Source organism: Cheilinus undulatus, linkage group 12 (genome assembly GCF_018320785.1).
Source record: "Cheilinus undulatus linkage group 12, ASM1832078v1, whole genome shotgun sequence".
Taxonomy (NCBI): domain Eukaryota; kingdom Metazoa; phylum Chordata; class Actinopteri; order Labriformes; family Labridae; genus Cheilinus; species Cheilinus undulatus.
Window position 1 is genome coordinate 23,727,156 of NC_054876.1, and position 26,744 is coordinate 23,753,899.

At 39.6% G+C, this 26,744-nt stretch overlaps 1 protein-coding gene across 2 annotated transcripts in view; it reads left to right on the forward strand.

The window, feature by feature from the left end:
* Positions 1-641: 641 nt before the first annotated feature.
* The window catches only part of LOC121518803 (actin-binding LIM protein 3-like), a 72,092-nt gene continuing 45,989 nt past the window's right edge, over positions 642-26,744 (forward strand). For both annotated transcript variants that reach the window (XM_041801425.1, XM_041801426.1), the window contains exons 1-3: positions 642-1,039; positions 5,710-5,874; positions 24,924-25,107. In XM_041801425.1, coding sequence (XP_041657359.1) covers positions 1,021-1,039; positions 5,710-5,874; positions 24,924-25,107 — 368 coding nt within the window. In that variant the 5' untranslated portion in view covers positions 642-1,020. The remainder of the gene's footprint in view (positions 1,040-5,709; positions 5,875-24,923; positions 25,108-26,744) is intronic.

The window sequence follows — 26,744 nt, forward strand, 5'->3', positions numbered from 1 at the left end:
GTAATTTTGAAGAAATGCTGACCTAACGGCTACTTTTGGCCCAGTTGCTACGTTTACCTAGCCTGGAAACCCCGTTAGAAAGAGTGGTAGTTATTTTACAACTTAACATTTAATCTGTTTGTACCAGCAGAGCGTTTTAAAAAAGCCGTTCGATGTGGATTCACAAAGAAACCCCCCTCGTTAAACCGTCTTGTTGTATAATAAATATAAGAAAACTAGAGATTTAGCTTTTTAGGTTTCTTCAACTTTGCTAGCTACTACTGTAGACCCATTGAGGGAAACCCCGTAGGATGCAGTCATCGCTGTTATTGATATAGTTTAACTCTGCTTTTTCAACTTTTATGTTTTATTTTTACACAAGCTGGTTTGTTTCTTTGTTTCTTTAGCTAGGGCTTTGTTCCCAGCTTCAATGCAATGAAAGACACATAGGGGTGCAGAGTCCTCTGTAGTCCTTCTCATTTGCTGGCCCGTCAGCAGTTTAGACGTTGGACGCTGATCGGCGCTCTCACTCCATGCGAGGGGCTCGTCCGACCCGGCGAACGACTCTGACAGCTCTGAGAGAGTGAATCCCCTCACAAACTCACCATGCAGCACTTCAGTCTCCGCTCCGAGGCGCACAGGCATGTTGGCGTCCACTGCCGGAGCACACCGACTGTACATTGAGGGAGGGATGGACGCCGAACCAGAGGACCACTGGGGTTTGTTGGCCGGTGGAGGTCGAAGCTGAAGGCGTGAAGTACCCACAGTGAAGAGGAGAGGAAGGATGGTACCATTCAATTTCGATTAATTCCGGCTGAAGCGGCTGTCTTTACTCGGGTGGAGGGGTACAGTAGTCTGCCGGCTGGCAGTATAATCCGCTTGCGGGGAGGAGCAGGGAAAGCCCTTTTCAGACTGACAGACAGGGAGGGAGAGTTTAAAGTCGTAGAGGACCACAGAGGATTGTTTAGTCATATTTAGATCATTTCTCCTGCTGACTGACAGACACTGAAGATTCAAGCTGCTGGACTTCAACCTCACATCATGAGTGGACCGACAAATGGTAAGCTTTAGCCTCCATGTGTAAGAGAGGCGCACGTGTGTGGGTGTTCATTCTGAGTGTGCTTGTGTCTAATCAATATCAAAGTGTCCTGGGAGGGTTTAACTTGAGGTAGACATAAACATCCCTTTAGTGAGGTTATTGATCACTTGACTCACTTATTGACACTGCATTTCATCCTGTCATTATGTGTCTGTCAGTGAAGGTTAGAAACAGAGGCTGATATTGTGTATTGATCTGACAGCACTTATCAATTGTTTCATCACTCAAAGATTTTTGTGCAGCTGTTCGATATAAGCATTTAATGCTGTTTTCAAAATGTGCAGAATTGTGCCTTGTGTTGCAGTGAATTAGAAATTATTACTTATTGAAATGAATTTACTCAACTAAGAAAGTTACAACATCCTGCAGATGAAAATCAGATATTCCTAAGTCAGGAGCAGAAGACTGGGGAACACATCTTGGTCGACACTGTGCCAGCAACATATTAATATCTGCCTACGTCTAAACATAGACCCACATACAGCAGCTTTTTAATAATATGAAACCACTAAATCCCAAAATCCAAAACAAAAGTGGCTCTGCAGAAAAGACTCAGACATCAAGCAGCTGCCTGCACCTCCTAGCAGCCCCAGTTTTATAGCTCTCACCTCAGGGGGTGTTTAACCTTATATAAGGGCTCTGCTGGGGCTGCACTCCAATACATTACAACCATGTCAGTGTCGCAGAGGGGCCTATGGCTGAGCGACAGTGTAACCCCTAATACCATCCACAGAAAATAGGAGGATTATCTTTGGGCTGATTGGTTTGGTTCACACAGTGGGAGACCTTATTTGTTTTATCCATCTGTTTATCCACAAGGTTAGAGATCAGAATTAACATGTGTTGCCGTCAAACAGCGAGGACTTTTAAACCTAAAACCTGCAGGAATGTGGAGGTAATGATCTGTTACACTTTTTTGTGGAAATTCCATCAGTTTCGTTTCCTTGGCTTTTTTTCTGGCTACATTAAGTTCAACTATACAAAATAAACAAAGGAGGAACATCACTGTACAACACTACGGCGGCTGATACGCAGAAAAATAGAGTTATACAGTTGGCTGTCTCATCATTAACTCTTTTTTTTTTCCAGTATCATCAGTTTTTTAATGATGAACACCACTGCTCTGTACCTGGGTTTAGAGCCAAAGAGCTCTCAGATGACCAGACAATAAAATGACTCATTTAAAGATGTTTTTTCCTTAGTTTTATTTTTGACTGAAGTTAATACTAGACAGCCTGCCCAGAAAGCTTCTTACGTTTCATATTCATATGTTCTTGATTGTGTTAAGTTATCCTGTGTTAAGGGGGGAAGAGGGGTGCATTCCAGGGGGTTAGATTTGATAAACACTATTTTTGGGCTTTTTTTGCCTTTATTTTTGATAGGACAGCTAAAGAGAGGCAGGACATGGAGCAAGAGAATGCGGGTAGACATGCACCGGGTCGGGAAATCCCTCGACAAGTGAATTTAGGACTATAGCCTCCAAAAATGGGTGCACACCCTTCACACTGAGCCAATCCGGCACATTATGGCAGTTTTTACCTTTTATCATATCATAGTCACAGTATCAATGAAAATAAGAACATGATTATCAGAAAAGAAAAGAAGCTGCTTTGTAATGTGAGCAAGAATCTAATCAGTTATGCACCAGTCATGTCGTATAAAAGCCAACATCTTTCCTTGATTGGTCAAAGTAATTTTTAAAAATTATGTCCTGATGTGTTCACACATCAACTAAGCCTGACTTTACATGGCAATTTTGATAGGGGACTGGCTGGAAAAAGTTCCTGTAAAGTAGAAGTAAAAACTTTGACTGTTTGCCTTTAAACTTGCAGGTCACCTGAGAAAACTTGTGAAAGTTTTCATGTACATGTGCGAAAATACCTTAGTTTAGTTTAGTTTATTTATCAAGGAACAGAGTGCAATGACACTGATCATTCTTAATAGTAAATGAAAACATGGGTGCACCAGATTTACAGAGTCACTAATTTCCATCCGCATTCCCACATAAAACCGATGCAAAACATACATAAAAATCCCACTTAGCGATGAAAAAGACTGGGAAAGACCACAGCTGACAAGACAAAGTACATAAAATACATTGTTGATCATGATAGAGATCAATATAAAGTAAGTCCTCAGTACAAATCTGGTTGACCCAGATCTGGTGTCCAACCTGAGGGTCCATTCTTCTTGTGGTTGTAGATCAATATTGTTATGAGAGGAAGTTCTGTTTGTTGACTAAAGGCCAGTTGTCTGACAATCATAGGGGTTGCTTTAATTTCCTGGTCCGACATGCCACCTTTGAGGGAAATTTGCTGTGTGTGACAAGGAGTTGCAGGACATTGTGACTTTTTTGTTAAAGTTCAGAAAATAATTTTCTTTAGAAGGGTTGTGTGTGTGTACTGCTAGTCCATTTTATAATTTAAAAAAAAAAATACATGACCATAATAGCTGTATATGGTACACAGTGACACACAGTCTGTCGGTTTTCACCTTAATAAATCCATAAAGTAGAGCATTCGCAGCTTAAACATACTAAAAATAACAAATTCACACAAAAATAACACATTCAGTCATTTCTCTCTTACACACATGCGAGCACATGCACAAACACAGGTGGCTCAGATCTTTCTATGTCTGTGGTTTCAGTCCTTGTGCCGCCATCTGGCTATAGATCCAGTGCCAGCTTCTGTGGCACACACACACTCTCGCTCTCTCTCAAACACACACATGCTGATGATACTATTTGTTAGGAAACATTTGTGTTCCAGCTTTCTTTTTTCTCATCGTGAAAACATTTTTAGAAACACTACTCTCTCTCTCTCTCTCTCCCACTGTCATCAGCTTAACCTGCCCGCATGTTGTGTGCGTGAGTGTGTCTTCACTGCAATTGCATAATACTCTGTGATGCTGTAGCATTAAGTGTAATTTAATTGAATTCAGCAGAATACAATGGAATTGTTGCTCAGATGGGTGAGTGCAGCTGACAGCTACAGGAAATCATATTCAGTATCGATCAAACATCCTGTCAGCCATTGATATCTCTACACCCTACTGCTCTGTTATCTTTGTGGCCTAACATGACAGAAACAGAGCTCTGCGTTTGTGTGTTACAGGCAGAATCAAAAAGGACTTGTGTCTCTAAGAGGGATTTGACCAGTTTCATAATCGAGAATGAAGGTGTAATCCCCAAAAGGGCACCACTGTTCTCTTTTTCTCTCTCTCATTGTGTATCCGTCTATCATGTTCTGCTCGACTATTTCAATATTAGAAATTCAAAGCTCTTATGTCGTAGACAGTACAGTGGGATTCTGAGTGTTCTCTGGTCAGGCTAGAGATTAAAAAAGAAGTCAACTGCAGAATACAAAGTACACCAATTTTATTAATGCAGCAAGCAGTTTATTTGTTTCAAAAATATATATTATTGCAAAAAGTAATCTAAAGTTGTAGAGTATATAATCTAGTTAGTGTTAATCAGTACATGATATTATTGGCATAATATAGTTGTCTGCAGATATGAACATTTCTACTAATTGTAGATGCTCAGTGGCTGTAAAACTCAGCCACAAGTACAAGTATGGGTATTTGCACACTTTTGTATTCACTGTGAAAATCTGTAAAATGCGGCCGGCAAATGGTTTTAAATTCCATCTATCCATCCATCCATCCTGAAATAACTCTTTATATGGCACAAGCACATGCGTCAAAGCGCTGTGACATGTTGGAGAGATGGAGAGCAGCTTTTCAGTTCAGCACTTCCTTTTAACCTCACTCATGAACAAGACCCCAAGATACTTGATCTCCTTCATCTGAGGCATACCTCACTCGTCACCCTGGAAAAAACTTTGTTGTACTCTGTTTTATCATTATAACAGTTTTTTTAGATCTTGAGAAATTAAAACTGTGCATGGGAAAACAAGCTTTGTTATTGTAGGATGAAATGAATTAATTGAGATCTTGAGAAAACAGCCACATTTTACTCATTGTCACAGCAAAACAGAATAAGATAAAATACATTGGGCTTCTGTACATTATTGTCTTAAACTCGTAAGCTCTGTTTTGCTGTGACAATTAATATGTAAGACTTATGACTTAGTTGCGATTTCCTTTTCCAGGTATACATTCGTGACCTGCTGAAAATACCTCCCCCCACTTTTGGGTCCTGACAAACAACTTTAGAACCACTCTTAACTTTCTTTTATTGTGTAATTATTTGTATGCTGTAGTCGTACTAATCAACAAGGATTGGTTGTCGCAGTAAAAGAAAAAAAAATCATCTAAAGACCAGATATCCTTACAAAGAGAATAATCAGCATCTTATCTGATGTTTGAGCGTGACTTTCGGTCCACTTGTTATGAAAATGTTATTCTTCATATACATGGTGCAAGTAAGCAGCTGTTTTTCTCTACATTATTCATAAAGGATTCATAGATTGTGTTTAGCTGTCACATTTTCCTGCAACAAGACACTTTTCTGACAAATAAATGCATCAGATGCCTCATTTTTATATGACAGTAGCTCCTGCTGTTTGTCACACTTTGATCACATGTTTGAATACAGTTAAAAGAGAGACAAAAGAAAGGTCTGAACATGACACTAACAGGTGTTTGATCTTCTCTTCTCTCCTCAGTTCATTACCATTCAGGGCTCTACGGAGGAAACAACAACAGCAGCTCTCCTCTCTCCAGCCGGGGAAATTCCCCCATTGTGTGCGAACGTTGTGGGGAGGTTTGTCGTGGGGAGGTGGTGCGCGTCAAAAACACGCACTTCCATGTCCAATGTTTCACTTGTCAAGGTAAAGAGAAAAAAACTGCTGCACAGTTATGCACACCAACAATCATCTGTATGTACGGTTAAGATTAACATCTCCTCACATGCACACAGACTGTATTAAGACATGAACATCCCCTTTCTTTCACCATTCCCACACATTGTTATTTGTGGATTCCACCCACATCAATTAGCAGGATTAAATATTAATTCATTAACAGTACTCAGACTAAAAGGAAACACAGTTGAATGACAGCCTCTGTCTCCTCTGAAATAGAAACTGAACATCACCAGGATAAAAGTCAAACTGTGTTATATAAGAGACACATCCAGTGACACAGCAGCTCCTGTGATTGGACCTCAATGTCACCTGAAACAAAAGGTGACATGAGCTGTATTCACAAAGAGCAGAAGGTGGGGAGGTCTTTGATCTTTCAAACAGTTGGTAGAGGCTCTGTGGTTTTCTTTTGATATCCCAGCAGCCACTGCAGCTCAAATATGGATGTCCAATAATGTGTGCACTGATTCATGATGTCTGAAGACGAAAAGTAGGGGCTTGATTGGTGAGATTTGGTCTGCCCCCATATGATATTCCTGCTTTTTATTTTCTACCTTTAAGACCCTTTAGACCTTGTTAGGAGGTAAATGTACAGTACTTAAAGACTCACACTAAAAGAATCCCCATTATAAGATTTTCCTCAGAGATGCACCAATCCGTCAGTTGACACTGGTATCGTCTGATATGGGGAGAGTTGACAGACATCTGCCCTTTGGCAAATAATATCGCATGCTCTAATGCCAACAGGTGATGTTTATCTAGTGTGTTGCATTAATTTAAAGCTGGTTAGCAATCAAACCTTACTTCAGTGGTTCTCAGTGTCTTTTCCTCATTATTCCCCCTTCACACTTGTATCTAAAAAAACTCTTAAGTCCCCCCAAGACCTACTTGAAAAAAGTAATGTATTGCTAGCATAAATCAACATTCTTTTTGTTGCACTGATAAAACTCTAGGAAAATAGATCTTCATATTTTTCTTTAACCAAAAGACCTTTGCATGGACAATAAGTGTATCATGATTTTACTAAATATGCAAATCTAATGGTGACAACATCTTGTGCCTCCCCCTCTGAGATCTTTTGCACCCCCATGGGGTCCTGGATCCAAGGTCATGGAACTGGTGCCTCACAATAAAATATACTTAGACTTGACTAAGAGAAGAACATTTTATTAAGCAGAAGATGTCACCTAATGCATTGGTTCCCACGTGAGACACTGAGTGGGGGTCGCGAGATGCCTTCCAAAAAACAGAGTATTTTTAAATCTTTTAAAATTGTGTATTTTGCACATTTCCGTAGAAATATATGTATAAAACTGGTTAGATTAAAATTACAACATGGTGATTTGTTGAGATTTATGCTGAAATCAAAGCAATGTTTAGAAAGTTCTGCAAAGGACAGTTCTTGAACGTGCATGGCTGTGTTCAGCTATGCCACAGGCAATCTTAGGACAGTGGGGCAGCCATTGTTACGGTGGCAAGACAGCAGTCAGCAAATTCAAATTTCCCAGGTTGCAACAACCATGCATTTGTGTCTGGTTTTATTTAAGATTTGGGTCAGTTTTCATGTAAACCTTGTCTGTGTAAATACAATATAATAGAAGGTAAGTGAGCATAATTCAAACCGTTTACAATTCAAACCACTGACCACACATGTACACACATCTTTGACTGTATGTAAATTAAGCAGATGAAGAAAAGGCATGGTTACAAAACAGGGTAAGGCAAAGTTGCATTACTCCACTCTTGAATCACTAGGCTTTGTGATAGTTTGTGTGTGAACATGCAGCATGTGAGAATTTTTTGTGTCTTTGCATGTTTGAGCTCCACTGGTGAGCAGGTGGCACAGAGCACACAAATAGAGGTCTGAAGTCAGCAGCTAGCTTAGCAGTGCAGTCAGCAGGTTTTCAGCATGTAGTCAGACCTCAACCAGCTAACCTCCTTTCTGGACCCTCACAGTCTCAGAGTGCACTGCAAGACAGCACCGGTTCTTTGTTTGATCACCTGAATACACCCAGCCACAAAGAAACTCAATAAAAGAGAGCTATTTCCATAATAATTTTTCTGGAACATTACTCATAGAACATGTTGAAAATAACCAGAGCAGAAATAACATCATGGGCTGTTTGTTCTCCTGAATAATTCACTGATTGTTTGCTTGATCGATGCACTCACCCTTTCATATATAACACAACACAGACTAGATCCATTGATAGTAGTGTTCCCTCTCTGATATTAGAATATTTATTTTTATCAAGACTTGATGTTGCAGAGTAAGCTTAATGACTTCTAGCTAATGGACTGAGGGTCTGAGCGGTCATCAGCTGATGAAGTGGACGAGAATCAAATCGTCAGCTTTCAGGACAAGGGCTCATTATTTTTTCCTCTTCTGTCCTTCCTCTCACTGTCCCTCTCATCTTTCAGTCTTTGTGTGTGGCTTTGAATGACACAGAGACTTACAATGCATCTTTGTTTGGTAACAGTGTAATCTCCTGTTAGAGCAGTTATTTTAGATTGAAGAGAGGAGATTTGGGCTGATGAGAAATGGAAACAGATAAGCAGAGTGAAATAGATGAGACAGCAGGATTGTAGTATCTTATACAACAATTTGTTCTGACTGAGTAATTCCATTTTACAAACATTTCATTAGTGCTGATAAAGAGGACAATAGCACTGGGACTTAAACTCTATATAAGCTGCCTTCTTTAAATTGATCAAATGGTACCTCTGATTGTCACAGGAAACAGAAGCAGCTGTAATCAACAGACTTACAGAGGTATTTTTTCACTTCTACCTTCCCAGTCTGCATGTGTTTTCTGGATTGAAGAACTATGATCATGCTGCTGGAACATGGGGTATAGTCACTGTTGCTACAAGCCATTTGAGCCCTGTCTGACAAAAGTGAGAGCTGCATCTGTGTCATCTTCATAAAGTGGAGCTTGTTTTCAATACAAGGTTGGTCTCTTTCAGGGCTGTCCCTTGTTAGTTTTGTGAGTTCCCTGGACAAGATCTTAAAGGTGCAGCCAAGGGAGTTTGATGTCAAGTTCGAGACTCAAATATCTCATCTCTCTTTGTTGCAGGTGATACTCTCTTTGCCTCTTCGGGCATAAGGGTCAGCACCTCCATGTCTAAGGTCATGGTTCTCTGGTGGATTGCTTGCCCTGGGTGGGGGTTGAGCCACTGCCTCAAGTGAGGGACTTAGAGTATCTCGGCCCTTTCATGGAGGGTGAGACTGACAAATGGATTGATGCAGTGTCAGCAGTAGTGACAGTGTTGTTTCCGACTGTCATGGTGAAGATGGAGCTGAGTCTGAAGGCAGAGCTTTGATTTGCCAGTCGATCTATGTTCTAACCAAAGTTTACACAAGTCTATTTTGTCCCAGGCCTAAATGGCTATCAGTCCTCTTGAATTCTGGCCAGTAAGAACAAGTACTTTACATATATTTTAGATAGCCATACATGATTAATAACCTGTATTTAAAAGTAATAAAATACACAAAAACAGAAACACTTTGATACTGCTTATGTCTGCACAAAAGCTGGATTGGGGTCACGTTTCTGTCTGAACTAGACCCGAGTCTGTGAGAGTAGTTACCAAGCCCGACAGTAAACTCTCGTTGTCATTATCTTGTGACAGCCTGCTTATTTACACATAGTGCAAATGACCAGAACTTTAAAATAGCAGCAAAAATACATTTTATTTATCTGTATGCAAGTTGTTTAAACAAAATATAATGAAAAAAGTGAGAGCTTTTCCTTACATGATGTCAGTTGCACAATGTACACCTACATTTAACACATAAACAACAGCAGCTTTACATTTGCTTGCACATTAGTTGCTCCCATAACTTAGCAGCTTACAACAACCAAATAACATCTTTAACTGAAAAGGGCAACAGATCGTCCCAACAAATAGCTAACCAGTGGTCTTTCAGCTAGACAAAATTCAGCATTTCAAATGTAAATCAATCTTTACTGTCAACTGTCCCATATATGCGCCATAAACTGATGAACTCAACTGTAACCACTGCTAACTTAAAACAATAATATCCAACCATCATGGTTTATTTTAAATTGTCCCAAAGAAAGAAAAAGCATCCTCTGTGGTTCATTGCTGTCCTCTTGTTGATGGCTCTTCCCACAGCAGACCTTTAGTATACAGTTCTGTTTCATCTGAATATTTATCAAAGGTAGATTTGCGTGCTCTTCAAAGTCCACTTTAACTCTCTGCGTGGGCCCATCCTTGTCCCACCCACTGCATCAGAGTTTAAGTCAGTGGGCTATCTGTAGTTCCCTCTGTTGGGGCGTCCTTATTAGCTGCATTAATGACTAACTCAGAAACCTTTCCACATTGTCAATTTTTCTGTGTAGTTTTCAGTCCCCCAGAGATGAGCTTTGTCTGATGCAATCATCTTGATCACATGGATATTCACCAGCAAAACTAGCCATGTGCTGTGTTGCATGTATAAACAAACCCCCGAGCACAAAACAGGAAGTAGGTCGTAGTAAAATAACTTCAATTTTATATTACTTTGAGTTTGTTTAAACACATTCTTTACTACATATCTTTTAGGAATTATGATATAGAATATGTAATAATTAGGGCTGCCAAAATTAACACGTTAATGCAGATTAATCCATCATCATGATTAATCTGATTAAAAATTTTAATGCAGTTAACCCATCTACAGCACAGAATGACTCAACACATTTTGGGTAGTTTGTCCAAGTAGGGATACCATCGAGCATGCCGTCGAGCATGCGCAAATGGGCCGTTGATCCAGTAGTGACCAACCAACTTGATATGGAAGATGCTAAACAGCACGTTGGCCCTCTCGATGGGAAATTTGAGTACAAAAAAAACACAAGACGGAACAGTCGACCTTAAAGTATTATGCACATTCTGCAGGAAGGAGTTTTGTTTTCACCAAATCACTTCCAGCTTACGCGAAGCATACGTTCATCGGAGATTGAGTCTGTTTGCTTATGCAAAATGAAACGCGATTAATATAGATTAAAAATGAATGATATTTGATCATGATTAATCGAAATTAATCCACAGCAACCCTGTGATTAATCTGATTAAAAATTTTAATCGTTTAACAGCACTAGTAATAATTCACTATTTGATTATGTGATCATTTCTCTTTTATTCAGCCAGACATTTTGGCTGTTAATATCTGTATCTGCCAGACAACTGCTCATGAAACCGGCTAAAACTGGCAAATACCGGCTTACGTTAACTGTGGTTCCAGCCAACACCTATGGTTATGACTAAAAGAACAAGATCCTGAATACAATCAGCTGGAGGGTGACATGGCTCCACATTAAAAGGAGTCAATTGAGGTGGTTTGAACATCTTGTGCCTCCTTGATATCTCCCTTCGGAGGTTTTTGCGGGCTTGTCCGACTGGAATGAGACCCCCAATAGACCCAGAGCTTGTAGAAGGGATTATATATCCCATCTGGCCCAAGATAACCTCAGAATCCTTCAGAGGAGCTGAAAATTTTGCTGGGGAGAGGGGTTTCTGGGGTGACTTTCTCAGCCTGCTGCCACCAGGAACATGCATTGTTGCTGCTTGGCATTGGCAGAATTCCAGTACCAGTCAAGATTTAGTTGTGCGGGGTGGAGCAAAATGAAAGTGTAATAACACAAATGAATTAAATTTGATGTTGCATCTGATCTAATCTGACGTAGCCCTAATTGCTGTTAGTAGAACAGCTTTACATGGCATGTCATAGCAAAGGCTGTGCAGTTGTACTGACTATAAGCACCAATGGGAGTTGTATAAAAGCACAAGGCTCAGATTGAGGGCCATAGATTATCACAGTCCTGCACATGTGCTGTGTATTAAAACTCAAAGATGATAAGTCATGTCTTGGCGGTACTGATATAAAGCAATCAAAGACTTGGAAATTAAGATAAGTGAATGCATCAAAATCAAACGGGAACTTCATACACTTTTATCCTCTTCAGAGCAGTAAGGACTAGGAACAGAAAGCCACTCCAGAGCTGTTTTTAACCAGGCTAATCACTCATCAGAAAAATGCAACTCTGCAAAAATATCTCTCTGCTCTCATAAAATCTTTCATAAAATATGGAGCACTCTTGTGAATTTGGCCTTGTTTAAAAAGCAAATGATGCCAGTTTTGGAGGGTTGGCCCTGTGTCCTGCTGGGTATGCAGATAATTCTGGCAGTGCAGTCCATTCATATTGTGCCGAGTGATTGTACCAGTGTGTCTGTTGATACTGACCTCTCCTTCACTCAGACTGCTGGCTGGTTAGACGCCCCCTCTTCTCCTCCTCCTTCTTCTGATCTGTCTGTTCACCCCGATCTACTCATGCAAATGCAGAGGAGCTACTCTGGGAATCCATCCCACGTTTACGAATAGATGAGGGAAGACAGTGACAGGATGGTAGACATGTGCTGGATGGACAGATCGATAAACTCATTGATACCTCCCCTGGGCCCCTCCCCCTTCCCCAGTCCCTGTCTTTTCCCTCTCATCCCTGTACTTTGCTGTCTTCTTCTCTTTCTCCTCACATATGATGCACTCTCTTTGTCTAATCTCTCCCTTGACTCCTGTCTTGCCTTTCTTCTCTTCTCATCACGTCTTGTGTCCAAAATAATCCCCTTCCTCACCTTTTTTTCCAGCAGAATATTGAACCATGTACATCATCTTTGACCTTTCAGTATCTTTTAAGTTAGGAACAATATCAAACAACCCCAATTGTCTGATTTTCAGTCACTACCAAAGCAATTTTACAAGGCTGTTTGAAGGCATTTTGTCTGTGATGTTTAATTTTTTTTATGTTCACCTCTCACCTTAAACAGATTTTACCACTGGTGCACTCTGAGTTATTTCTCTGGATTTTAACTGAAGGGTCTTCACTTTGTCAGCAGAATATAAAATAGGCTCATGATTATTCTTACATTGAACAGCTTATTGAAGAGCCTGACCCAATTTGGTTTAAAACAAGTGTTTTGGTCTGAGGCACACCAGCAGCAGATTGAGTGTAATTCAGCACTGTTAGTACACCATGTTGTACACGTAGTCATGGATGGCTGGGCTCTTTCTTTAGAAGAGACTTCAAGGACAAACGGAGGCTTTAACTGCTGTATCAGCTGAGCCGTGAAGTTCTCTTTTGTGTGTGCATCCTTGCCTCTGCACAGAGTGTTAGTTTGCTGGCTTTTTTGTGCTGTTAGTCATGTATTCTTTTGTGTCTCTGGAAACAAAACTAGAAAGATGACAGAGTCAACATGTGTATCAGGCCTCCAGGAGTCATCATCTCTTCGATTCATTTTCATTTGCATCTCTCTTGTTTGGATTTTTTTCTTTTCAATCCCTCGACCCTTTTCTTGTGCCGCAGGCAGTAAACAAAGAAATCATTATCTGTTTTCTTTCTGCCAGTTGTGTGTTTTGTGTAATCTGTGTGTCCAGACCTGGAGCACTTCAGTCTAATAGGCCACAAATCAGTGTTAACAGATGTAGAAGAAAAATATTTAAATACTTCAGTGACTTTGCCAAACTGCAGCTGAACCTGCCCCCAGATGAGCTGACAATAGGGAATGTAGGAGGCTGATAAAGAATGAAAGTGATGGAGCACAGAGTGAAAAAGGGAATAGATGTTAGGATAAAAGAAAGGAAAGAGGACGAAAATGACTTATTAATTGTTTTGTATTTAGTTTATTTATTTGTGACCTGAAATGAAGTTTCTGCTTCTCTGCAACCCCATTTTATTCTCCCTCTACTAGACCTTGATGATTCAAAGTTAGTAATATATTTAAGTCTTTCATGGAAACATTTGACACTATATAAATATGGATGATGCATCTCCATATCCAATGTCAAAATACCCCCAGAACAGGCACTAAAATATTTCACTGACTTTATTTAGAGCCGAAGAAGTGCACTAAGAGGAACTGGCTGGTGGAACCTCAGAACTGAAAACATGACTCTTCTTCTTACCAGAACTCACATTAAAATTGCAGATGAAACATGTAAGATAGTTCAGCATGGTACAATCTGCAGCAAAACGGATTGAGGTTCATCCTAAGACACAGACAGTTCTGGAAAGTTGAAACTCTTCTTTAGTCTCTTTCAGGTTTTCTGTTGAGGTGATAAAAAGTCTGCTGCTTAGGACTAGACCAGGAGACATTGCCTTTTGTCTGTTGTGTGACAGACACTAACCATGATGTGTACATTTTAATGAGATGATAAAGGGACTTAATACTCATATTTGCTGATTGGTGAATTATCAGGCCACTGGAGTTGATACTTTAACAATGGGCAGGCCATGCTTTCAATACAAACATCCTGCATCTTTGTGTTGAATTTAAGTTGTTGTGTCAGAGTCATTTACAGCATAACTGCTGTGAAACAATCTTTATATAGCATGTTCTGTGTCACTTTGTGCCCCTCTTTACTAGGATTGTTGCTTTGTTCCTCTCTGTCTTCTGCTGTGCGTCTCACAATCAGCTGTGCGATTCCAACATTTTTTTCTCACATGCAGACGTGATCAGCTGACAAGCGGATAGCTTGGTTGCATGAGAGCATATCGACTGACTGGAGGGTGTCAGCCCTGCAAATAACTAATTAAACTGAAACTCTAGGACTTGATTAGTCTTGATTAAACCTTAATATTTAGACCTACATGTGTGTAAAAAAAATCCGAGGTATGTTTTAATTTTGAAGTTTGACCAGTGTCTCATCTGTTTACATGGGGAGATGGAGCTTACAACCTATACTGCCGCCAGCTACTCAATTTTTCTTTTGCCTGGTGTTGGGGAATTTGTGCTGTCTGTTTGTACAGTCTGAACTGGAGCAATAATTAACCCTAAACATGACAGAAAACACCACTGCTTGCATTTCTTTGTCCACAGGGGGTGACAGATTCATCAAAACTTCCTCATAGAAACTTTCACTTCACTTTAGCTTGTCTTTAACCCCCCTGCAACAGTGTGAACAATTGAGCTGCTGTGATGACTTATTACTCTGATTATTCGCCATTATGGTGATTCTCTCTACCATCAGATCAGCTGTCCAGCAAAAATGCTCTTTAATAATGGTTTTCATCACTGAAATGTATCATTTTTGATCAAATAATTTAGCCACTGCTCTGTATGTGAGAACTAAATCACCTTGTAGAGCTCCTTGCTGTCTCTGACTGAACTTGTGCTGATTCAGCCTACAGGACAAAGACCATTCGTAATAAACCCTCAGCGTGGGCCAACAGGTGGGGTCAGTGTTGGGTCATGGTGAGGCCATGTGAGGTCATAAGGTCTTACTTGGCAGGAATCCTGCGGAGTCGACTGACACCTCTTTGGCCTGTTTGAAAATTAAGCTTCTGTCAGCAGGTTCAAGCTGCAGCGGGAAGATTTGTCCCGACTGTCCCTGAAAGACTGAAATGTCATGTGACAGAGGGGGGATAATGGATAGCAGCAGACAGGCACAACCTCATTTAGATTCTGGGACTTCTCCACTGTGGCCTTTCCTGCTTCTGCTCCTATAATTACACTGTAAATCAGCAAAACGAAAGGTTAATAAAATTATTTTTGCCCTGACACACTCTTCTACACTTTTAATGAAAGTAGTGATGGGTTGAAAGAATTTTTAGAGGAATTTCTATTTGAGTTGTGGCCTCCTGCTCATGATACAGATATGATACTGAGTCTGTGACTATTTACTTCTTTATAAATGAGAAGAAAACTGCTCGTGATGTTCTTTGCTGGCATACAAAAACATAAATCTTACATAATGTAACTGTCTAAAACCTTGTTGAAAATATCCAGTTGTGCTTCATATAAGCCATATTCACCCAATAAGCATATTTAAAGATACAACAAGCAAACCAGTCTGAATTGCTTGTAATTAGGAAAACTGCCTGCCAGTAAAGCAATCAAAATGCACTTATTACATTTCTTGAAATAATCCATTAAAGCTCATTACAAGTATACTTTGTTGGCCTTATAGGTCAGTATTTAGTATGCACTTCTGGCTGCAATCACAGCACTGAGTCTGTGTGGGTAGGTCTCAATCAGGTTTGCACATCTAGACACTGCAGTTTTACTTCATTCTTCTTTGCAAAACTGCTCTTGTCTTGCTGGACAATGAATCTTCTCCTGAGCTATAGTTCTCTTGCAGACTAAATAAGATTTTCCTCCAGGGTTTGCTATATTTTGCCACATTTATTTTACCCTCTACCTTTACAAGCCTTCCAGGGATGGCTGCCGAGAAGCATCTCTGCAGCATGATTTCTGCCACAACTGTGATTCACGGTGTTTGTGGTGATGTACACTGTTTGGTGTCTGCCAAGCATAGCGTCTTGTCTGATGGCCAAAAAGCTCTATTTTGGTCTCATCAGACCAAAGGAATTTCTTCCACTTTACCACGGAGTCTCCCACATGCCTTTTGGTAAATTCTAGTGTAGATTTAACACAAGTTCTCCTCAACAGTGGCTTTCTCTTTGCCACTCTCCCATAAAGCTTTGACTGGTGAAGAACCCGGGAAACTGTTCTTGTATGCAGAGTCTCTCTCATCTCAGTTGCTGAAGCTTGGCACCCCTTGAGAGTAGTCCTAGGTGTCTTGGTGGTCTCTTTCACTAGTCTGCTTCTTGCACAGTCACTCAGTTTGAAAGACAGCCTGATCTAAGCAGATTTACCCATGTACCATATTCCTTCTATTTCTTGGTGATGGATTTAACTGAACTCTGGGGGATGTTCACTGCCTTGGAAACTTCATGACTTATACTTTTCATTAACCCTTTTTCTGAGTTGTTTGGAGTGTTCTTTTGTTTTAATGGTGAAATGGTGACCTGAAATACTGGCAAAAAGTTTTGCTTGTATCAAATACTGACATTTCTATGCTTTCCTTTTACAAAATGTGCACTACACAGATTGCCACAAGGATTTTGTTGAAAAGTATATATATTAAGCACAGGTATCAAATAAGTAACACATCCTGGGCATCATGATATCAGTTGCAAAACATCTATAGCTGGATGCTTATTTCATATTTTGTCTCTGGGTTGCAGTTGTTTTGTTACCTCATGATGGGGTTGCATTACTAGACGCAGTTTCACCATTGTGATGATAATTCATGAACAAGAATTTCTGAAAATAATGATAGTACAAAAAAGTAAAGAGTCTAGAGAGCTCAAAGTTTGAACAAATTCCAAAAGGTGGGGAGCACAGATGGTCGAGTGGTTTAAGGCACTACCCATGTGCGTGGGCGGGCCGGGTTCGAATCTGGCCTGTGGCCCTTCACCGCATGTCTTTCCCCACTCATTTCCCTGTTTCCAAGTCTATCCGCTGTCCTTCCTCTATCAAATAAAGGCATGAAAAGGCCCAAAAATAAATCTTAAAAAAACAAAACAAAAAACAAAAAAAGATGAAAAGGCCAAGGCACTCTTCTGGGAAAACAGTAAAAAAAATCTTTAAGTTTTACTCTTTCATCATGAAAATGTTAAAAACATGAACAATTGATGGGAAAAAGCAGGTTAAGTAACAGCCTAGTAGTGGCACATGCTGCTTTCTTCGGGTACATAAAGATATAATTTTTGGTTAGCCTTGTTTTTTTCACCTTTCTGAAATCCTTTATTCTTTTCACTTGAGGCCGCATAGATCAGCTGTGTTCATCAAAGTCAGAAGGTTACATCCTAAAGGAACCATAACTGTTTGCACAAATTCCTATTAGGATCCATCTCACACCTGTTGGGATATTTCAGTCAGGAAGTGGCTGAGTGATAAACATTGCTATCTTTGAGCACTGAGTTGGCATGACTAAAAAGGCCAGTCTGTTGAAAAAGGAATTAATACATTAAAAGAAGGTTTTAAGAGTTATTGAATAACTTTGTTAATTAAGTGGATGTATTAATTATATCCTTTAAGATGAAAAACAAAGGTTTGCAGCATCAGCTAACATATTCAGTGTGAATGTTTACAAATAGTTCTTGGTCTGTGTGGACAGAGTTTAAAAAAAGCCTGTGAATTGAAATCCAAATATACCACAGGTCTCTAAGGAGAGGACAAGCCTGAACAGCTCCTTCTCTTTACTGTTTTCCTCCAGTCTTAACAGCTTTTCATTTACACTGTGATGAATGTGTGCATACTGTCAGCAAGGGGAGAAAAGATGAAAAGGGCTCAGAGCTGAACCTCAAGTGTCTCTGCATGAGTACAAAAAGTACATCTAAACACTGTAGATGTGTAGGTTTGCATTTATAGTAGCTGGCTGAAAACCACATCACTCCACCTCTCGAACATCTTTCCTTTTTTATGCATCAGCATACTTTTGAAGCCACTTGCTGAGGAAAAATGAATGGCTGGCTTGTAAAATATAAAGTTTATACATCACAAATATGTGAGAATTTAAATGCATTTGCACATACAGGACCTGGAAGTCGTACTGTGTGAACAGCTTTACATTCAGACACTCTGATAAAGGTCAGGCTGGCATTTTAAAGTTGTTCTAAAGCAGCTTTGCCATGATGAGAATACATTTTGTGAAGTTTTTCTTGTGTGTGAATGTGATGTCCCAGTTTTTCTTTCTTTTATGAATAAATATATTTTAAATTAAATTAAAAAAAAAAACCTTTTAGTTTGAAGATACTATGAAAGTGACTTTATAAGCCAGAAACAACAAAAAACTTCACATGGGTTGGGAAGATCACTTTAACATGATTTGAATCTTTTATACGTTATTGTAATTTGAAATTTAGGAATCATGAGAAAACTTCTGATATATGAAGGGTTTTTAGGCTGTGGATGATTCAGCCTGTTTGAGTAGCCATAAGACTATTCTGGTGAACAGTTGTCTGTCTCTTAAAATAAAGAAAAGGATTAAAGTCTTTTTGTCGCAGCTGGGTTTATAAAAATGTATTTTCTATGATGCTTTATTTAAAAGTCCCAGAATAGGCTTTCAGAAAGATGATTCAGAACGCTGCTGTTAGTCCTCACTAAGAGCTGCAGAGTGGTGCATCATCAGACATCAGTGCACTTTTGCTTTTGTTTATTTATTTACTTATTTGTTCCTTTTACTTTAATTTTAAAGGACAGTGAATAGAGTAAAGTGGAAAAGGAGCCACAGGTTAGACTTGAACCCAAGCCTTTTTGGAGGACTATCATCCATAGGTAGTTTGATATCATATGATCCCAACAGCACATTGGTCCATAAATGGGGGACAGCCATTAATGTGGATGACAACAGAAGAAAGTTTGTACTTAACAGTCCTAAATGTACCCAATTCTGTAATTATCATCAGATATGTCTACATACATTGAATACGATTCCTACGCTTTACAAAAATGTGATTTTTACCACAGTTTAACTGATTTACCTGGCAATGAGGTGATCAATATCACAGATTCTCAGTCTTTCGGGCCTCCTACTATCTAAATCTAGCCTTATTTATCTAGATGAAGAAAAACGAGTCTATTGGAGTTTTGTACTGATCTAAAAGGCTAACTGAGCCCCTTTAACATAAAAAAAACCTTGTTTTGTCAAAAACATGCTTTTAATTGCAACGGTATTATACCACCAACCGAATAGTGGGATGAGCGTGAGGATGTGCTGTTCATGAATGAGCTTATTCTACTAAATAGCTTTATGTTAGCCAGGGCAGCTAGTCCCCGTTTAAGTGTCAGTTTCTTTACCTTCATCTTTTGTCATAATTCAGTCTACATTTAAAAAGTTGAACTGTTACCATATAAAGACAGTAGTGGGAGTGACACAGCTCATTAATTCCTTGGCTGCTGTTTCTCTGTGAAAATTAAAAGATTTTTTTCTTTGAAAGCTCACACAAACTCTGGTACAGACCAAACAAGCGGATTCTGGTCAGCTTGAAAACAGGGGGTCTTGGTCCGCCTCCAAACAAGCCCTTGTGCAGTTCGTTTGAAGTGTGAAAGCAAAGCTGACCAACTTGTGAACCAAAGGCAGTAAGTGGCATAAAGTGTAGTAATATACGGATTTATATGTGATTTAATACATTCAAATATATAGCGGTACCTCGCTTGGCATCTGTGTAGCCATAGCAAACAAGTTGTAGTCAGTGCTGGTTTATTCATCACATGTAAAGAACAACATGCTTGGATAGCTGACCATCACGCTGGCTTCTTGTAATGCCCCGATGCAAAAGCAGAAACCCCAACACGGTGTAAGTTCTGTGTTTTTCATTGTTTATGTGGAAAGAAAGACCGGCGGAAGGAGATGGATTTCCAGTTTCCTCTTTTTCTATGCTTTCTTTTCTTATTGGTCGCTGTTCATTTGTGACGACAGCGCCCCTAATGGGCAAAGGTTAGAGGTGTTCATACGCCTTGGTCTGTTTGACCAAGGGCTGTGTGAATGTGAACCAAACCAAAGGAAAGTGCAACAATGTTGCAATTTCTGAGTCCCCCGGACAATCAGGTTTGAAAATGACCTAAGAATTAGGAATGCTTATATTCTTATATTCTTGCACTTATAATGCATGACATAGTTGTAAACTGCTCAAACATTACCTTTTTGGTAGAACTTCTCTATGTAGAAATCAATTTATGCCCCAAGGGGAGTTCTTTGATGCTGCGTGATGTCATCTGCAAAGAACCTGTACAGCGTATATACAGTATGCATCATTGAGGCCATCTGCTCCCCACGTCTAAGATATTTATGGTGGTTTCACATTTTTTGGTTAGAAAGTTAAAAAGCACTTAATGGTAAATTGTAAAAATGAATCTCTTATCTGATACTCAAACTTGAGCCATGCAGACTTTATTTTGCCGAAGGTAACAACTAATTGCTGGGAACTTTTCACTTTTTTATCACTTGGTTTATAAGGTTATTTTATTGCACTGTAGCTGTACTCTGTCTGTATTGCTCTTTTCCTCTACTCCTCAAGTACTTTTACTTTGTTGGGTTGCCCTGCTGAAAGGTCCAATAGCCTGAAATTGGCCTTGCCTCTCAGCAAGTTTTTCTGCATTGTTTTCAATTAAGATTCCTTTAGTAGTATGTTGAGGCTGTCTTTATGTTTACAATTATGTTTTCAGTGTTAAAATATTTAATTTATTCCAGCTTCATAGTAATGCCAACATAATATTATAAAATTACACTTTATAAAGAGAATTGAAAGTGACCAAAACATTATACATTATTATACTCATCAAGAAAACGTTATAAAGTTGTTATTGTTGCTCCTCTGCCACTGATGTCTTTAACTTGTGGCACCTGCGGTGCTAGAAAGCTGAATTAAATCGTGTCAAATCCGCTACAAGCTTGACCCTGATAGACGTATACATTAGACAGCTAGACTCCTCTTAAGTATCTATATTCTCCTCTCTCTCTGTAAGGCCTGTCTCTCTTTGCCCTGTCTATCTCTCTGTCTGTCTGTCTGAGCCACTTAACATGCCAGCTCAGATCAGATTGGATCCATTCACTCCTCTGGGTTTAGAGCCATTAGCTTAATTAAAGGCAAGACTTTAAATCCACTGTCAGATATCTTGATCGGCTGGCTTCCGTTCAGATGTCTAACTTAAAATACGTATATCCAGATTATGTAACAGTGCTGCTTGTCCACGGGCTGGGCCTGTATACTACAGGTTCTATCAGAGTGACGGATACTGCATGTTTTTAGAGGGGAAGAGATGAAGCATGCTTACAGGTAGCTCAGTAAGTGGACATGTTTGATCACATTGTTGGGATAAGCAGGTAAATACAAGTGTCAGTTGTTGCTCAAGAGGCGGGCTACACACCAAATGATTTTGTGCCTTATTTTATGGTCTGATTTGAATCCACCAAACATTTTATCAGACATGTTGACACCTACTATTACAGGATGAGCCGCCTCTGATGAGATACCTTCAATAGCCAAGAGAGAGCATACTGGATGTTGCAGTTTTTCAGCTCACAAACAGTAACACAACTATACCATCTTCTCAGCTAAGATTTCCTTTCCTCATTTTTTGTTTTTCACAGCACAATAGAACACACACCAGGAGAGAAAGCTGGGAATGCCGATCATACTCTGTATTTGTTTGTGTAGGTTCTCTTTCATCCAAGTCATTTCTATCCAAATCTTAGTCAAAAGGGCAACTGGGCTTGATTGAGGTTCTTGTAGGTATTTTGCCGCTCCTCCAAGAATTGAACTGAAGAAGCCTTTTGGAGGAGAGACCTAACATCTTTAAGAACCTCAACCAAGTCCACTTGCTTTTTTGATGACGATTTGGGTACTCTGTATTTGTTTTTCTTTTAAAGTCACATTTGATCAATCAAGTTACTGTGAGATCTTGGTGTGTGGCCTTGGGGTCTGGCCGATTGATGTAGTGTGTGCATTTGGAGGATTATACTTTAAAAAAATGGTTGAAACTGGCCTTCTTTTCTGTAGTCTACTATGATTTTTGTTACTTCAGTTAAAATTTGAAAAAAGACTATTTGTTAGCCAGCCTGAGTGTGTGACATCGTAATGGATCATTTCTGATATCTTTCCTGGAGATTTATTTCTAATCTTGGGTATAGGTTCTTTGCAGATGATATCATGCAGCAGAGGAGATCATCCCTTGGGGGGCAGGTAGTGATTTCTGCATAGAGAAATGCTTCCGAAAGGGCCATGTTTTGAGTTGTTTACAACTATGCCAAGCATTCAAAGAGCGAAAATATAAACATTCTTCATTCTTAAGCTACGTTCATGTCCTGAAAGTAGTGAAATGTTCAGGCAAAAATGTATAAAAAGTGTAAAAGAACACATGGTAAAATGTCAGCAGGCAGAAATGAAAAAGTCTCAGTCTAAAGCCTGGACAAGAGGTGTCACACAACGCTTGTGTATGGTCCATTTCCTCAAAGTGGTCTGGTTTGGTTCAGTACAGTTTGTCATGGTTTAGCACATTAAACTCTGATTTTACCCTGATCTGTTTTGTTGCTCTCTTGTTGTGATAGGAAATCCATCTATTTTTAAAAGATCCAGATCATTTAGTCCAGCTCAGTGGAGTTGGTTTGGCTCCCAAATGGCTCTTCATCTGGTTCCAGATGACAGATGATTCAGTCACTGGTCCCACAAAGTTAATTCGGTTGATGGTTTATCATCGTTTCAATCAAAAGCATCTTTGTAACAAAACAAGGATTTTTTAAAATATGTCATAGGGGCTCAGCTAGCATCTTAGCTCAGTACTGGACTCCTCCAGACTCTTGTCTCCCTTCATCTGGCTGGATGACACTGGACACTAGACAGGTCTGCAGCACTGAGTAATTTGTGATATTGATTGCCTCCACATCAGGTAAATCAGTTAAACAGTGTTAAAAAAAAATTGCTGTTTCGTAAAGTGTAGGGACCATTTAGAGCTTTAAAGTACTAACTTTCCCCCGTTCCGATTCCTTCCTAAAGGCTGTCTCCACATTTCCTCACCCCCAACAGACATTTAGGATTGCAAACAACCTATTCTGGTCAAATCGTATGTAAATTTGTGTTTCTTTCCCCTACTTAAAGATTCTCAGAGAGTATCAAAATATTATTCAGTCAGTTTTCCCTTCAGTGTCTTAAAACCCTTTAAGAGCTGCAGGATCACCAGTGCTCCCAGTGCATTTCTATTTTTAACCATGTGTAAAATTGCAACCAAATGAGATGGTGCGAAAATTATTTTTGCATCTAAAACCGGAGGAGTAACACTAACATATCTCACATTCAGTGTGTCCCAGAGTACTGTTTCCTTTCAGAAATATCCTTCCTTTTTTTTGCAGAAATGTTGTAAAAAGTGCACACATCAAAAACAATATACTGCCTTTCACAGCACTTCCTAGTTTATGTGTACGTGATGATGTATGATGACGTTTTGTCTGCAAGAAACCTATTGCGTTGTTTTCTTCCAGGTAATGAGTCGCGCTTGTTATTGTTTTAACATGTTCTTCTGCAATCATTTGTATGCTCAAAGGTATCTGGCAGACTTAGAGATTTGAGTGCACTACTGTGAATTGTTTATTTTTTAAAAAGATGCCATCTTTTTGCAAATTGAGCGCAATTTCATTGTATCTTCGTTTTTGCCTTCTATGGTAGGTCATAAAGGGTTTATATCCCCTTTGTTTATCTTTCATAGTAATGTTTCTTTCCCACCAAAAATAACTTGTTTTAAGTTCTTTTATACGCCAATGATGGGAGGTAAGAGTAAACCTCCTGCCTCTGCTAGCTGGAGCAGATCATCATTCTGCTTCTTTTAAATAGACTTTCCATCCTGCTTATCAGCGGCCCCTCACCCTCAGCACAGCTGGACCAGAAGCAATCATTTGGCTGAGGGACTTTGCATTTGCTAAATAAATAAAAGCCATACATCATGCTGTCAGTAGATATAGTAAACACAGTGTGTATATGTGTGTGCACTGCGTGCACCTGGCCTCTTTGCCTGGACGTACATCTATCCCACAGCCCTGCCTCCATAAATGCATGTTAATGTGTCCTTAACGTGGGAACGTACTCATGTTAGATCTAATCTACAGTCAGACACATTCAGACACACTTTCACAAAATCAGGTTTGTGTGTAGGCACACACATTATACTGTATGTTTTTATGCACAGATGACCATAACATACTGTATAATTCAGCAGATTAGATGGTGACTGCTCTAATCCATAAACCAGATTACAGCATTAACCCATTAGAGGTCAAAAAGGACAACAGACTGTGATGTTAGCAGCCCCGCACCCCCTCTACACACATATGCACACAATGCGAACAGAAAATATCTGCACTGATAAACTGAAATCAGAAAGAATTGTCTAAAGATAACTGCATCAATGTTTGACGTAAGTAACAGTAGAATCTGAGCCCATGTGATAATTTAATAATAGGCATATGAATAAGTAATATATGGATGAAAAATTTATGTAAACTTTTCATATGAACAGCAATGTAAGCCAAAGGCCACAAAGAGCATCCTTTCAGTATTCTCATAATCCAGGCCGCTCAACAACTTCACACAGTTAACTTTTATTTCCATTCTGTTGCGTTTCCCCCTGCCGTGTTACTGAGCGCTAAAATGAGCTGATTCCATCTTTTCTTTTTCCAGTGTGTGGCTGTGATCTGGTGCACTCAGGCTTCTTTCACCACTCTGGTGAGTACATCTGCACAGAAGACTACCAGCGGCTCTATGGGACACAGTGTGACAGCTGTGAGCAGTACATTACTGGAGAGGTGGTTTCTGCGCTGGGGAGGACGTACCACCGACACTGCTTCGTCTGCAGCATCTGCAGGTCAGGAGAAGCGCCAGAACATTTCACATTTATGAGCCTACTTATTTCACACGTCAATCTATGGTTAAGAATAACATACTAAAATATAGATTGTATTAAAGTGGGGTATGTCTTAAAGGATGTTAAGCTGGCTTTGGGATTTGTTATAAAAGGAGTTTACACTCCATTGTTGTGTGCTCAGGGATCCTCTCAGCCCTGCTTCATTTGAAACTTGTGACCAGTAAAACAACAGCAGCTAATTAGATTCTCAGTGCACTGTGTACCGTCACATTTAATAATGACTTTGTAAGTCTGTACACTACTTCTTGCAAACCACAGGTGGCCTTCTGTTATTAAAATACAATTATGTATGAGAACAGCAGACCAGTAAATGCATGTGATGGAGGCAGACTTTTCTGATAGGGATGTCCAGCTGGAGAACTGACTCAAGCTTGCTGGAGTTGAGTTATATTTTTGTGCACAAAACACACACAAACAAATGAATGATCAGCATTTTTACTGAACTTGTGTATCACCACAATCACATGCATTTTAACATTAAAGTATCTCAGGGTGATGCTATGTTCCCCTGTGTGTGTTTTTTTTGTTGTTGTTTTTTTTGTTTTTTTTTTACTTAAAGAAAAACACAACAGAGTGGTTGTGATACATCTCATAATCTTAATTATTAATGGATTTTAAAATAATGAAAAGAAAGATTAAAGTAGTTGATTTTTAAATTGAACCCACCTCTAACAAAGCAAATAGCCAATCATGATTAAGGATTTTAGGGTGGTCAATCCCCCTGCTCCATCCCTGTAGAAATTGTGCCTTTACCACAGGTTTCAAAGACCTGTAAAGACAATAAAAGAAAAGAGTTAAGGGAGAACTATGGATTGATGCTTTGAAAAGGTGCAGTGTTTAGAGCTGTTGCCTCTCAGCTAGAAGGTTCCTGTTTCCAATCCTGGTCTGACAGGGCCTATCTGTGTGGAGTTTGCGTGTTTGCCCCATGCATGTGTGTGTTCTTTCCATGTATACTGGCTCTCTCCCACAGTCCAAAAACATGCTCATTAGTTTAATTGGTGACTCTAAATTGTCTGTCAGTGTGAACATGAGTGGCCTGATTGTTTGATGTGTCAGCCCTGTGCCTGAGTGCCTACCAGTCCAGGACAAGCCCAAGGACAGCAGGGATCAGACCCCAGGCCCCTGTGGCCCCGAACAGGACAGGCAGTGTAGATAACGAATAGCTGGAATAAGAGACACCTAAATTGTGAAAATCAAGCCTATGTTTAAAACGACACTTTAGCTGATGACACATTTTTTTTAATAACCTGGTGGTGTACGTCTCCCACTTTGCCAACATTTTCTCTCATGTTCGACCAGGAAAATAGAGCAGGGTTTGTCCAACAGGAGTGATAAAAACTCTTCTTTGATTCAGGAGTTATGTGGACTAGATGCAACATTAAATTGATTGAACACAATAGATCAACAATGACAACTGATTTCTTTTCATGCCACATTGTTTGCAGATGGTCGTATTTGTCAACAGGGCTGATGCCCGCCAGTACTAATGCATCAGGACATCCCAAGCTTTAATATTTTTGCATCAACAGAAGCAAAAAGGCTGAGTTTAAACTGATGTTAACCTTACCAGGTTTATT